Source organism: Chlamydotis macqueenii, chromosome 6 (genome assembly GCF_036417535.1).
Source record: "Chlamydotis macqueenii isolate bChlMac1 chromosome 6, bChlMac1.mat, whole genome shotgun sequence".
Classification (NCBI taxonomy): domain Eukaryota; kingdom Metazoa; phylum Chordata; class Aves; order Otidiformes; family Otididae; genus Chlamydotis; species Chlamydotis macqueenii.
Genome location: NC_141561.1, coordinates 12,590,891 through 12,605,144, shown reverse-complemented (window position 1 = coordinate 12,605,144; position 14,254 = coordinate 12,590,891). Strand labels below are relative to the sequence as shown.

Sequence of the window (14,254 nt, the reverse complement as noted above, 5' to 3'; positions counted from 1 at the left end):
CAGGCTCAAAATGTCTCCTCCTTGCAAACAGGTAACTTAAATATATTCAAGGAAAGAACTGTGCAACTTAAGAAAATGAGCCACAAGGCAAAACACAGAGCGAAACCATGTTACAGACTTGTTGCTACCAGTGAATCCACACCATCAAATCCTCTCTCCTGAGTGAAGCTGTTAATTTGGGTACCATTTAGGTACACGGTGGGTCTGGAGCAGCAGCGGTGTCTCGAGTTTGCAACATGCCAGGCCTGCCGCTGCCTGCGATCTCCACACCATGTTCCCACCTCACTCACACACCTTCAGCAGAGGTGCAGGGAAGGTGTTCAGCTGCAGAGGTAACACACATGACTCAGCACTCCTCGAGCCTGCCGAGTCACAAAATGATGCTGGGCTAAATGGGAATCAGAGCGCTGCCAATCTGGTAGTTGTTTCTGTCACTTGTGGTGTTGTTTTCACCCACACAAGGAGACCCAGAATTTTAGATGGCAGCCACTTGGTACTAGTTCTCCATTATCTTGAGAGCCAATAGCTTTTATTTCACAATTTTAAAATAAATGGCCAAAGGAGCAGAGAGGGGATAGCAGTAGGGGTTTCAGAAGCTACACCAGTTCATTTGCCATGATTAAACTAGAATGAGATAATATTAATGCTTTACCTGGAAAATTTCTGGCTTGTCTTCAAATATCCTGGCAATGTATTTGTAGTCAGCATAAGCCCAGTATTTGGAGTACTCATAACATCTGAATGGTCCAGAGAGACAAGGCGGCTGCCCACAACTCCAAGCCAAAAACTCTTCAAGTGTAGCCTCAACATAGCTACACCTGGTTTCAAACTGGGGAACTAGAGCAACAAAAGAAAAGCCAAATATTACAAGAGCACTGAGAACAGGAACAGCAAAAATAATAAATAGTTTCTCCCTCAGCTCGGTTAAACACAACATGAGATATGAAGTGGGACTAGGTTGCTTGGCTCTGGTCAATAAAATAGTTCTCATCACCTAGCTCACAATTAAAGTCTGAGACTATTGCTTTTTCATTAAGGTTTAAGTGAATGACTGTTACTTTGTACTTGCTATGAGGTAAAAGCACACCAATAGTTACTGTTGTTCATGTGCAAGGCACCCTTAAGCACAGAAACTCAATAATACACCCAAATCCCCTAAACATTTTGTCTCCATGGATTCATGGTTCTTTCCCACCTAAAGCAATATCCAAATCAGCACAGTAATGTGTAAGAAGCAAATTATAGAGCCACATGTGTGCCAATGATCCATCTAAAATGCTGTGTGTCCTTATTTTCCATTTGGGACTCATTGCGGTGTTCCTCGGCAGACATAAAAGTATTTACCAGCGATGTTTAGCTCCCATCATGCTTTGGTCAGGCTGACTGATACAGCCTTTCAGCTCAAGGTCAGGTCACTTGGAATTGTCTACACACATCACATCATACTGTACTTCTGGTTAATCAGAGATCTTAATTTCCCACAGCTGCTAATCGTGCCAGCTCCAGAGAGAGCTATCCAACGTTAAAAAAAAATATCACTCACTTTACTAACTACTACTGGGAAAAAAAAGTACTGCAGCCTGCATGAATGACAATCACAGAGCTGCAATTTAACCTTGTCTAACTTGCATAGAGCCGCTCGGAAATGGGATCCTTTCACTGTTGTACAGCAGCAGCTCTTCATTCTTTACTGCTCTCATTTTGTTATCGCAGCAATTCCCATACAGTCTCATACATTTGTTCTTATTCCCTTTGGGTGGGAGAACAGCTTTTACAAACCTTTATCACTCTCATTTTGCCATTTTCCACTGCAGTAGCCTAGGCAGTGGTTTTCCTTCCCCTCGCTATCAAATTCATTAACTAAAAATGTCAGATAAGCCCCGCTATTCAGCAATCCGTAACCTGAGTCTGTGCAGTAGAAGGGCTCCCTACCTAAGAACTGCACACAAGACATAAGTCACCCGCAATAACCGGAACCTCTTATATCTGTTTCCCTGTCTGTGTCGCAGTCCAGAGTGCTCTCCTGATACCCAGTCATTAAAGCAATGCACATCATTTTACTAAGAGATGATCTGATGGAAAAACTAGATAAAAAGATATAAGCACTACTGAAGTTGGGTCAATGTCTGTATTATTTTGATGAGAACAAAGAGCGCTGAGGACACCACCTGTTTTCCAAGATAACTCAGGAGAAAGCGTTTTAAAAGCGAGAAATATGCTCTTTTAACCTCACAGTGTATTTCACTCTGAGCTTTATTTTAAAAATTCCAACTGTGAAAGGCAAGACTGTCTTCTGGGATACAATATCCTCAGGGTAAGGTTCTTGGTTTAATTTATAACTTGCTCAGTACCAAGGTGTGGGTGCTTCTGGAAAAATACATAGTAATAAAAAACTTATTTGGGCAATCCAAATTGCTTAGATGGATTTGTAGACTGCAACTTGGGTGAAAACTTCAGCAATGGGCAGCTGAAAGCAATAATATTATTAACCAGTTTGCAAATACTTAAATACTAAAAGCTGAAGGTGTTTTGTAATTAATAAATTGTAGATTAAGCCACGTAAGTCTAAAATAAGCTACCAGTGTTGTCTGATGGCGTGGTATCTGAAGGCACGGCAGCCCTCTCTCCCACCTAATGCCACAGATTGAAACCGAAGGGAGGGAAAGAGGAAAGTGCTTCTTGGAGGAAGCAGCTCCCCTCCCCTCCTTAAGGTCTGGTCCTGGCAGGTGCCAAATTCTGTTCTACTCAGAAAGACAGGGTTTGCAATGTATACTAAGGAAAATGTAGAAAAAAAAAGATAATAGTCTTAGAAAATACCCTAAAGCTCCAGTAAGAATGCAAGAGAAATGTCTCCTCCATTTCTGTAAACTTAAAAGAAAACCAAATGTCTGTTCAGACCTGATTGGGAATTCAAATTATTTAAATGACTAATCCAAGCAAGGAAAAACCATTTCATACTATAACAAAGCACAGGCACACTCACAAACAAAAAAATTGGCCATCCAATCCAACTCCAGTAACCACCTTAAATCTCAGCTTGATGTAACATTTATTCAGTGTAGGGTATTTGTACTACATTTTCAGCCTCCTCTTCAGCTGAGTCTATGGACACCTTTGCAGTCCCCTTCTGTATCACACCTGAGAGGTTTGAATTCTTTCACCTCTCACCATCCTTAGAGCTAAAGCAGATGTCCAAGTTGCAATCTCTTTCTATTCAACTGTGTATCTGACAGCATCAGCTCTATCCACCATCTCTACAAGAAATTTCTTCCAGAGATCTTGTGACTCATAACTGATCAGCACGACAACCTCTTGCTCTCTCCAGCTTCCTCACAGAGAACTCATTGTTTATTCATTTTACTAAACAATCAGACAAAATGGTCAAAATAAGAAATGTTTGCATACGGAAGTTGGCATATATCTGAGGCTATAATGCTGCACTTTCTCTACCAGAAATTCAACTTCTGTAGCTGCTTCCCACCCTTTATCCCACCTCAGAAAAATAAATCTTTTAGTGTGGCTGGAAATAGATGGGTAGGGATTTCCTGATTAATAGCACCTTCATTGTTCTTGTAATGAACGCTGGTGCTCTTTCTGGAGGTATCTTATCTCTGTCAATGCTTAATCCTCTGACCGTATTTTTTGCCCTCTTATGGACACATGCTGTTTAACTTGTGTAATCAGCCAGAATACTATCAAACACACAAATTTAGTTAGGTACAAATAATTAACAGAAATAATATTGCTAGCTCCCACTTTTGCTGTGTTTCAAATGTGCCTCATATGCCTTTGGAAGCTCCAAGCTAGCAAGAAAAGCAAATATAAAATCCAAGCAACTCCCACCAAGCCGCCCCATTTGCAGTTCTCACTTTTTTATATTAAGCAATCTTCAGTTTGAGAAACTCCACCCAGGCTGTAGATGTGGCACTAAAGAAAGATGAAAAGTTGTCATAGTAAGAGGTCTCAAATCATTTAGCATCTTCCAGATGAACCTTGTGGCTTAAATAATCTCAGAAACTCTGAAGCAGTCATTTCAGAGTGACACCAACATATACCCACAAGCAGGAGAGCAGTTTCTTTCTCACGTATGTTTCCAACTTAGCTGCAGCACTGGTCCCGTCTAGTCTTAAGGCAATGAATCTATTGTAAACGTGGGAGGAATATTCAGAGAGAGCAAAACAATTTTAGTTGTATTCTCCTGTTGCTTTCTCTAACCACATCACTGCCTCCATTTCAGCTGTGAAAGTTAGCATGAACAATGGTAAGAACGAGAGGGCCTTGCTGAAAAACAGTGTTAAGCACACGAATGATATCAACCATCTTCCAAATGACAGTGGCACATGAAATGTATTAAATTATTCCAGACTCAGATGGCTTGGCTAATATATCCTTACAATGCAAATTTTTATAGCATCACAGGTCTCATTCAGTTACAATATAACCCCTGAAGGCTCTACCGATCTTCTTGAAGACATTTCTAGCTCACATTAACAAATAATGGAGGTTCACGGAAACAAACCGATTGCTGCCTAGGGATTGATGCCTTTAGGAAAAACAAAATACAGATATATGCAACTTCAAGATACAAATTCCAATTTAAATTCACTCTATATCCCTAGTGACTACAAGTTATTGTTAAGTGATCACTCTTATCTTTGGTAACATCAATCCATCACTTAACTACATAACAGTCCATCAATCCCATGAGAAGCTTTCCCAGTTGGAATATGCAACTGGTTCTCAAAAAGTGTCTACTAATTAGTGGAGACTAGGACCAAAACTATCATTTTACCTGGTAAGCCTTGCGTATTACAACTGAGATGTATTAACAAGATATCAAGGCAAATGTCTTAAGTTTGTAGTTTCTTCCCTCTTGGCAATGGGATGCCTTTTACATGTAGTGCAAGAACTGGCTGATACCTCACTGAACTACAGAGATATTGCTGTGAAGATGTGTACCAACGTATTAACTCTACACCTCAGTTATACCATCTATAGAAGATGAATAAATCACATCTGTTTTCCCAAGAATGACATAGGAATCATGAATCCATGCTGGCAAAATGCTCTGAAATCCTCAAATGCTGAGCATTTTCCCTGTAACACGTCTTAATATTTCATCACTTCTCTTGCAAAATTGAACAAGAAATAACATGGTCATGATGCTGTGAAGAAAGCAAATTTCACACAGTGTTGTTAAGTAAGATAATGTGATGTAATTCTACCACTTCTATAGGAACTGGCAGACCCTTATCCTGGAGTCTTTGTCCAGACCCTACATTCCAAGAAAGAGGTGGTCCAACGGAAGGTTAGAAGAGTATAGAAAGAATAGCTAGGTGGGGTCTAAAAAACCAAGACTTACATCAAACATTGTTTAAACTGGGTTTGTCTGGCCTAGGGAAAAAAAAAAAGACTGAATGGAGACAAGATACTTCAGGCAAAAGGGAGAAGCTGCATAGCAAAATGTATTTTGGTATGTGACTGGGAGGGCAAAGGATGTACAGGGCATGAATAAAGCAATGCATAACCTCTAAAGACTATGGGAGGGAGCTGATTCTCCCCCTCTACTCTGCTCTCCTGAGACCCTACCTGGAGTACTGTGTCCAGTTCTGGAGCCCCCAACGTAAGAAGGGCATGGACCTGTTAGAGTGAGTCCAGAGGGGGCCACAAAGATGATCAGAGGGCTGGAGCACCTCTCCTTTCAACATAGGCTGAGAGAGTTGGGGCTGTTCAGCCTGGAGAAGAGGAGGCTCCGGGGAGACCTTATAGTGGCCTTCCAGTACCTAAAGGGGGCTTATAAGAAAGACAGGGAGAAACCCTTTAGCAGGGCCTATTGTGATAGGACAAGGGGTAATGGTTTTAAAATAGAAGAAGGTAGATTCAGACTGGATGTAAGGAAGACTTTTTTACACTGAGGGTGATGCAACACTGGAACAGGTTGCCCAGAGAGGTGGTGGATGCCCCGTCCCTGGAAACATCAAGGCCAGGCTGGACGGGGCTCTGAGCAACCTGATCTGGTTGGAGATGTCCCTGCTTCTTGCAGGGGGGTTGGACTAGATGACCTTTAAAGGTCCCTTCCAATCCTAACTACTCTATGACTCTATGATTATAAAGTGGCTACCAGATTGCCACCTTGGAGCACACTTCCTGTATCTTCCCTCTCTGGTATGAAACTCTGTCCATGGATAGACTATGACTAGTATGGTGCGGCTACAGACAGAAATTGAGTTGTAGTATTTAAAACCAAGTGCAAAAATTGTCTTTTTCCCATGGTGTGTTCCTAGTTGTCTGAGTGAATCTGGCAGGTTAGAGGTGAAATTATTGAACCAGTGTCAAGTGATTTTCTTAATGCTCCTACAGCATCTTTCATCACAAGACCTTAAATACTGAAAACCACCATGGTCTTATAAAACCTCTTGGAGGGAAGTGAGAATTATCACCATTTTACAGATTAAAAAAAAAAACAAAACAAGACAGACCTGATAATTGACTAATTCTTTATTGCACTCAGGTTTGTGGATATGGAAGCTCAGCTCACACAAACATCTGTATCATGTATAAGACCAGGACTAAACACACACACTACAAAGCAGAGAAAGAAAACTGAGATGCTTGATTCTTATATGCTAGTGTTATCCACCAGACTTTCTACTACGAATAAACACGTAAGAAAGGAGAGTTCCACTGCTGGCCAAATTCAATGTCGTAAAAACAATGCCTACAGTGAAATCAATACATTAGAGTGTGAACAGTGCTAATGGAGAGGCAGCAGATTGCAGAACCTAAAAAAGAGAGTTATGACCTGCAATGCCTCTCCCCCTCAGTCTCACCTAAATCCACTGTCTTCAGACCTAGTCTGAACTGGATTGTCTTTCCATCCAACACCGCTGAAAGGTATTTCGCATTCCATTGCAGGGCTGGCCAGTCACCAACCATGTTACAGAAGACTGCAGGTTGCTGTAGAGACATCACAATTTCCTTGGCTTTCCCAGGAGTAAATGGTTTGACATCTTCACCTATGTAAAGAAAAAAAAACAGCTGTAGAGAGATGATTTATGATACATGAAATGTTACCTGTCACCTCCCTCAGCATAGGAAACATTAAGAACTAACACCTCCTTCGTTTATGGTTGATTTTTTTATTCTATTTGTAGATTTTTTAAAAGTTAAATTCCTACTGCAAACCCTGAAAGAGCATTCCTACACTAAATTAAAGTTTAAAGTAGTGTATTCAAAATGTAAAAAAAAAAAAGCATATGCTTAGAATTTTCACTTGTAGCTTAGGCAATAAAGCACTGTGGCCAAACTGTTTAGAAGTAGTCTAACAATAAAAAATCCTTATGAATAATGTCCAGAGTTTAGAGAACATAAATTTTATGAGTAACAGTCTTTCTGCACGGGATTCTTTCCAAGAAGTGTAAAGTATAGTCGGAGATGGCAAACCAGGTTCCTACGCATTTGACTTAAACCAAGAAATGGCCGTAAATGGTATTTGTGAAGTGTTTTAAAATTTCATCTACAAAATTTTAGAAAAAGGAAATTGTTCCAATCCAAGAATTAAACTAACCTGAGATTTCCACTTACTCCTTTGCTGTTTAGAGATTTATATGCCCCACTGAAACTGCCAAGCTGAAATGCTGGCAACCTTGAATAAACTCAGCACTTTCAGAACAACTTTTCTTTAGGGACATATTGAGAAGGAAAACTTGATTTAAAAAAAAAAAAACAACATAACAGCTCCATAGAACTGAAGCAGTGGACTACAACTCCAGATCATAAAAAAATCTATTCATTATTTTAACCTCTGTTGATGTTAACTCATCCAGAATTTGTGTCCGTATGATGCCTACGATTTAACATACTGAATTGATACGTATGGTTCCCCATGACTCCTAGCAGCTCATTTAAAACAAACAAACCAATTCAGTCACTCTAGGGGTCAAACTATGGTCTATGCACGATGGGTTAAATAAATACAGGACAAGAAAATTCCTTTTACTGCTGGGTGCTAAATTTGCCTCTCGCTGTACTTTTTTGTTTTCTAAATTAATCTGCTTTCTTCACACAGATTCAGTGGGAGGTATCAGGGCTGGGGTTTCCTACAGTCGCGGGGTCCCTTCTCCCACAGATTTCCAGGGAAACAGAATCCCTCTCTCCTTTCACTCATGAAAGCTCCATCCTGAAGCTTTAAAACTAAAGACCTCTGATATTTTATCTTCACAGAACATAACATTTTTAAATGGCTTCCCTTTATTTTAAGGCAGATGACAGGAGGGAGTTTGGGGCTTGGTTTCTTTTCCACGTTTCCTCTCATATGCAGAGCAACGCTTGACAGCGTGGTGTTGCTGTGACACAGAGATGTCTACGACACTTGGCCTTCAGTCTCGCGCTCCGGCAACTTGCGCAACCAGGACATAAGGAGGCCTCACGGGGACCGTATGTCTTCCCATATGGTGCTCCCTACCCCCGGAAGGAGGCTCTGGGGGTTTCTGAGCAACGGGTTAGTACATCTAGAGAGAGCAAGTCCAGAGAAGGCCGAAAGACCATCTGCAGACACAAGGGCACGTGCTGGTGCGGGTACTGGGAGCTGGCTGTAGGCATGGTAAGAGGTTAAAGCTCAGCATGTTTTTTCGCAGTGACGCTGTTCAAAGACAAAGGCAAGACTCAGTCCAGATCTGAACACTCCCAGGGAGTTTATAAAACTTCTTCTGTCTTTAACCAGTGCAGTTATAGTATTGTACAGAGGAAGGAGCTGGCTGGCCTTATGCACCTTTCAGATTTTCCAACTCATAAAAATGAAATTATTCCTGCTTACGTTAAGTTTATCACGGCATGGCTGTCTTTTTGACTACTAAATAGTTTTTGTTTTAAAGGCAGCACATTTAATTATTTTATATACAGAACGTAAATCCAAAGAAATGCAAGAAATTGGTGGCACTTTTTGGGAGGATTTTGTAAAGCCGAGTTTTACTGCAAAAGCTTCACGTTTATCCTGTAACTTCAAGTCAACAGCTGGGATGTGCTACAAAAGCAGAACTTGTACTAGGAGAGACAGGAAGGCTTACTGAAGCCAACTGTTGATTCTGTGTGGCTTTCTAATGTCATTTCCACACACACATTGTGCTTTTGAAAGGTGTGGTTTTTACCACAGTGAATATACAGTAGGAAGCCCGCAGCTCAAGCTACTGGGAAAGTTTGTATCAATGCCAAACAAAAAAACCCATAACGAGAATAAACAGCCTCTCCTCTCCTGAACGTCAGCTGGAGGTCTATGTCATGTCACCACACTTTATTCAGTTATAAACATATTTCTCTATAAAATTCAGAAAAAAAATAGAGGACACTATGTCTCAGTAAGAAGCTAATCATTCCTATCTTCAAACAGTATTAAAATCATTGTCAAATGAGTATGTCTCTTTTCCTGATACAGATAATCACATACAATACATATGATATAATCAGCAGTGAAGTTTGAAATGTTTTAGAAAATTTAAAGCATTAGATAAGTGAATATTAGGGTTTTTTTTTGCAAAGCAAATGGGGATCTTTGCCGATTTTGTGTGAAGAATCTTTAAGTGTCTTTATTCAGTTTTATGTATTCCTTGGTGAGAACAGCAAGGAATACATATGACAGCTGACCCCCGTCAGCTAAACATAATTCTTTCCCCATAATATTTGTCATGCATATCTAAATGCCTGTTAGAGAAAAGGCACATGATAACAGGTAAATATCATACGCTACATCAAATAGATATTATGATAATTTGGAGAACTCTGGTCATGACCAACAGAGATTTCTGATGGAACTATATACTGTAGGAGTGGTAAAATGTAATTAAAAGAGATATGTGAAGATAGAGGATAGCAGAAAAAAAATGTAATTTAAAATAATAATATTTTCCTTAGTTATTGTTATCATAGCTTCACAAAGATCTCATAAGCTGGGCTTTTGCTTCTCAGTGTTTCCTAACCTGAAACTGATGGTAATTGATTCCTAGACAAAACCTGAAGTTGTATAGCATGCATAAAGGCATGCAGTTTGAACACAGATGTGTATAATTAAAAGGTGTATAAATAAAACGTGCTGTGTGTCCATGGCACATCTTGGGCATTAGATATCAAATTCCTAGGGGAGATCAGGTAGCAGGAGAGAACAGAAATGCGTATTCCCTTTGAAAAGAAAAGCTCTGTTGGAGTCTTCATTTTCTCCGTTGTACTCTGATCCAAAAGAGAAAAGGATTACTGTTAAATTAGTTCTTTCTGTCAGGCTCAACAAATGATGTGGCTTCACAGTACAAAAGGAAGCAGGAATAATTTGTCTCATGTTTTGACTTTACACAAGGCGTGTATAGAATCCAACCAGGAACTGAAAATCAAACCAAGTTTTAGCTCAAGTTTTGTAACTCTGACAGTTTATGTAATTGGCGAAAAATGTAGGTGTTCTTTAGAAAGGTAACACATTGCAAAATAGAGATCTTCCAATTAAAAAACCGAAGCTCTCCAGTCGTCTTTACGTGAAGTGTTGTCAAATATGAATACTTACCCAGACTTCAGCACTGAGGGCAGGTAAAAGAAAAGAGAAGAATTGGCTAAGTACCTTCCAGTAGACTTTGTGCTTCTAAGAGAGAAAATAATTTAATGGTTCTGATCACAATTTTTCTGAATAACTGAGTGGGGTTTGGGAATAAAGAGTTTAGCACAGCAGGCAGTCTGACGAAAAGTAGACTTGATCAGAGTTGCTCAGAAGTTAAATGTACTGTCATTAAATAGCTAAATGTACTGTCATTCCTTTAAAATAATTTAGCAAATAAGAAGAGTTAATTAGTGAGTGGTAGCTGGCTTCTGCCAAAACACCCTGCTGCTTAAATATGAGATTTAATTGAGAGGTATTAAAATTATTTTCTAAACGAGTGAGTACAAGGAAATTCTGACAACATATTTGGTATAAGCATCATCAAATTGTTTTTCTGGCAAATCTGTAATGCTTCATCATCCTTATTTCTTTTAAAAATTGTATAAAAAGTTAAAAGAAAAAAACCTGCATTTTGAATACATTCATACAGAGCAGCCAGGTCACTCAAAAAATCAACTAATCTCCAAAATCTTAACTATCGAACAACTAGAAGCAGGAAAATAGAAGGTGCGGAGGAGGATGGAGAAATTCCCCAAACCAAAGTGAAGTGACTTGGTTTGGAGGTCAGACTTAATGATTTCACAGTACATTAACTCTGCAAATTAAAAAACAACTTTAAATAATCTGCATGTGATTACAACGTTATGCACTGTAATCAGCACACTCTGGGCAAACAGAATGCCCCTAAACGTACACGAGTAGTTTTCAGGACATACCGCGTGAACACGTAGGTGTTACTTCCTGACCAGTTATTGCTGTCACTATTATTTTTCACTCCAGGTATGTCAATACTGCAGATACAGCATAGCTGGAGGGCATCTAACCTCGACTTGCACAGATATTTTGGCTACTGAAGGACAGCCAGCAGTTGCATGGAGCCTCTCAGGTCAGACCAGTCAAACGCATCTCTCCACTGCTAAGACTGGCACCTGAAGCTTACTCTGGTAGCCTGAAGTTAACACACCCTTCCTTGCCCTCCGTGTTTGCTACGGCGGAGGGAGAGGAACAAAAGAAAAGAAGGAGGCCAAACCAGGAATTTGTATTTGCGCTCACTGTCCAGTCCTGCTGCGGCAGGGCTCAGAATCTTCCAGTTTTTCTTACAGTAAGTCTGAGTGAGTCAAGACATGAAGTAAGATAAGAGGGTGGGTTATGCCCTCAAACATCAAACTGTCCTTCCACTAAGGAAAAGGAAATAGCTGCCAGACTTCTTAGGGGTGGAGTAAGAGGCCAGGCCCACAATACAGCACTGGGAGGGACCAGCCCCTGCTCTAAATGACAGCATATCATCTCAAGCACACGTTTACGAAATTCCTCCCTAAGTCCCTTAGAGCTCTTCCTAGAAAGCTCTTCCTGAACCCCTGGCCAGCTTCTGCCTGTTGTCTCCTCTCCTCCCATCCTATAGTGCACTTGTAGAAAGCAGTTGTGTAGGTTTTCAGCTAACCGACTGAATGTTCAATGACCTCAGCTCCTCTGGTCTCCTCTAGTAGAAGAAATGCTTTCCTTTCCCTCCTTGTCCTTACAACTCCTGCCTGCATCTTCTGCCATTTGAAATACACCTTTCCCCTCCCATGCCGCAAACCCAGGAAAATTAGATTATGTACAACTGACAGAAGTCATACTAAATGTATGTTAAATTAACTTGATAAACTTATTGCTGAAGATTACTGAAAGAAAAGTGAAACACAAAATCAAACTGCAGCACTTGTCAGAGAAATGGCATCTTATTTTCTTTTGAAGGAAAAGACTATGGTCTTTGACCAAAAAACCTTCCACCAGGATATCCACCAGGAGAGACTGTTCTTCCTTAAGCTAGGCTTCTACAATTCCACTTTTCTGTCTGTTTGGGGTATAATTTACACCCTCTTGCTGCTGAGGAAATTTAGTAGCAAAGCCATTCCTTCCCAATACTCCACTGGCACCGATACACATTTCTCACAACATTCCTAACAGATGGGAAACTTAACACAAAACTTAATACAAATGTAACTGTACGACTGAAAGCAACGGAACTGGCACATCAGGGAACTAACATCTATATTTCTAAGAAAAAAATAATTTGTTCATGTTGTACGTAAAGTTTATTTCTTTTTCTATTCATTATTAGTAGTAAATATGAATGCACTACTCTTACGTTGATGAATGCACTGTATAAAATTCACTGTCAGAAACTGTAACCATTTACGACTTTATTGTTGTTCTATCCTGCAAACTTGACAAGAACTTCAAAATGTCAGCAACAAAAGAATCTAAATCTTCTAAAATACACTGTTTTCCCATGAGCTATTGTAGTAAACAGTCAATAATAGTATTCTAAAAGTATGGGGTTTTCCCATGAGCCCTTGTAATAAACAGTCAATAATACAACTGAGCTTTTTGATTTGATCTGCAAAGGGGTTATGATGGAAGGATACATGACTTTGTTCACTATTACACTACACAGGATACAAATTATGGTTAATGACTCAGTCAATTTAAGGTATAATTGTCAGAATGAAATTATACTTTAAAAGAATAAAAGAAGTATTTTTAAATTACATAAATTATTGAATTGAAAGAAACCAGAGAGACCCATCACGTGAACCTCGAGAACAATTTCTGAAGTGCACAATAACCAACAAACACTATCAGGGTATTAGATTAAGGGATTGTCACTATTACAGGAATATTAAGCAAAAAGCATGGCTATTATTCCATCTGTTTACATTATTCCAATTCTTTCAGCATGGGTAAAGCAAGCAAAAGTAAGCTTAACCTTTGTTTGAAGTTGCTCTTTTACTTTGTAAAGGTTCTCATACAGCAACATGAAATTTGCCTGTGAAAAACTGTTACCAGTGTATGTTTTGAATCTTGGGGTTCATACAAAGACTGTAAAATGTTGCTTTGACATAATGTAGAGCTGTGGGTACATTCGACCTAATACAGCTTACCAAAACCTGAACTACCACAGCCTTCTAATTTAATTTTCAACCTCAACATTTCATTAATGTTAGTTCTGTGTTTTAATATAAATATTAAACATAAAAGAAACTCTGTTTTTATTGAAAAAGCACAGCCTTGTTACATAGAAGCTTATCTTTCACAACTTTATAGTACAACAAGCTACAGCAGTGGTGTCAACATATCTTTACCATCTTCCCTCCAGAGATTTTCTTTCTCTCTTCTTTTTCAAATAACAACAGCCTGCAAAGTTTCTTTATCTGTAAACACCAAGAGCTAAATATCAGAAAAGATCAAGGACTTTGTAGGCCCAAAGCTCCACTCAGATGTGCGTGAACTCTTGTTCTAATCAGCTGCACCTGCTTTTCTGGAGACCGAAGGTGACCTTTAATTTTAGAAGAAATCACGACAGTACTGCTGCTTTGTATTTTGGAAGCTTCTTGCGATATGCACAATTTACCAAAACTCAGTATTTATCAGCCTATTAGTAAATCTGGAAAAGTCCTTTCAGTAGAGCAGTTTCAGTATTTTCAGATTCCTTTTAAAAATTAATGTCACTATGTCAACCACTGACTAATTCAATATTAGTATTACAAGCAAGAACGTCTTCTACATCCAGTCTTCAAAAGCATGTGCTATTTAGAAATTTAAGATTACATTAGCAAAACAATAAACATTAGCAAA

At 39.4% G+C, this 14,254-nt stretch overlaps 1 protein-coding gene across 1 annotated transcript in view; it reads right to left on the bottom strand.

Annotated features, from left to right (window-relative positions):
• HSPBAP1 (HSPB1 associated protein 1) overlaps positions 1 to 14,254 on the bottom strand; it is a 35,096-nt gene that overhangs the window by 17,203 nt on the left and 3,639 nt on the right. The window contains exons 2-3 of the mRNA XM_086750723.1: positions 6,831 to 7,016; positions 653 to 837 (exon numbers count right to left, since the gene is read on the bottom strand). Of these exons, the coding sequence (XP_086606849.1) occupies positions 653 to 837; positions 6,831 to 7,016 (371 nt within the window). The remainder of the gene's footprint in view (positions 1 to 652; positions 838 to 6,830; positions 7,017 to 14,254) is intronic.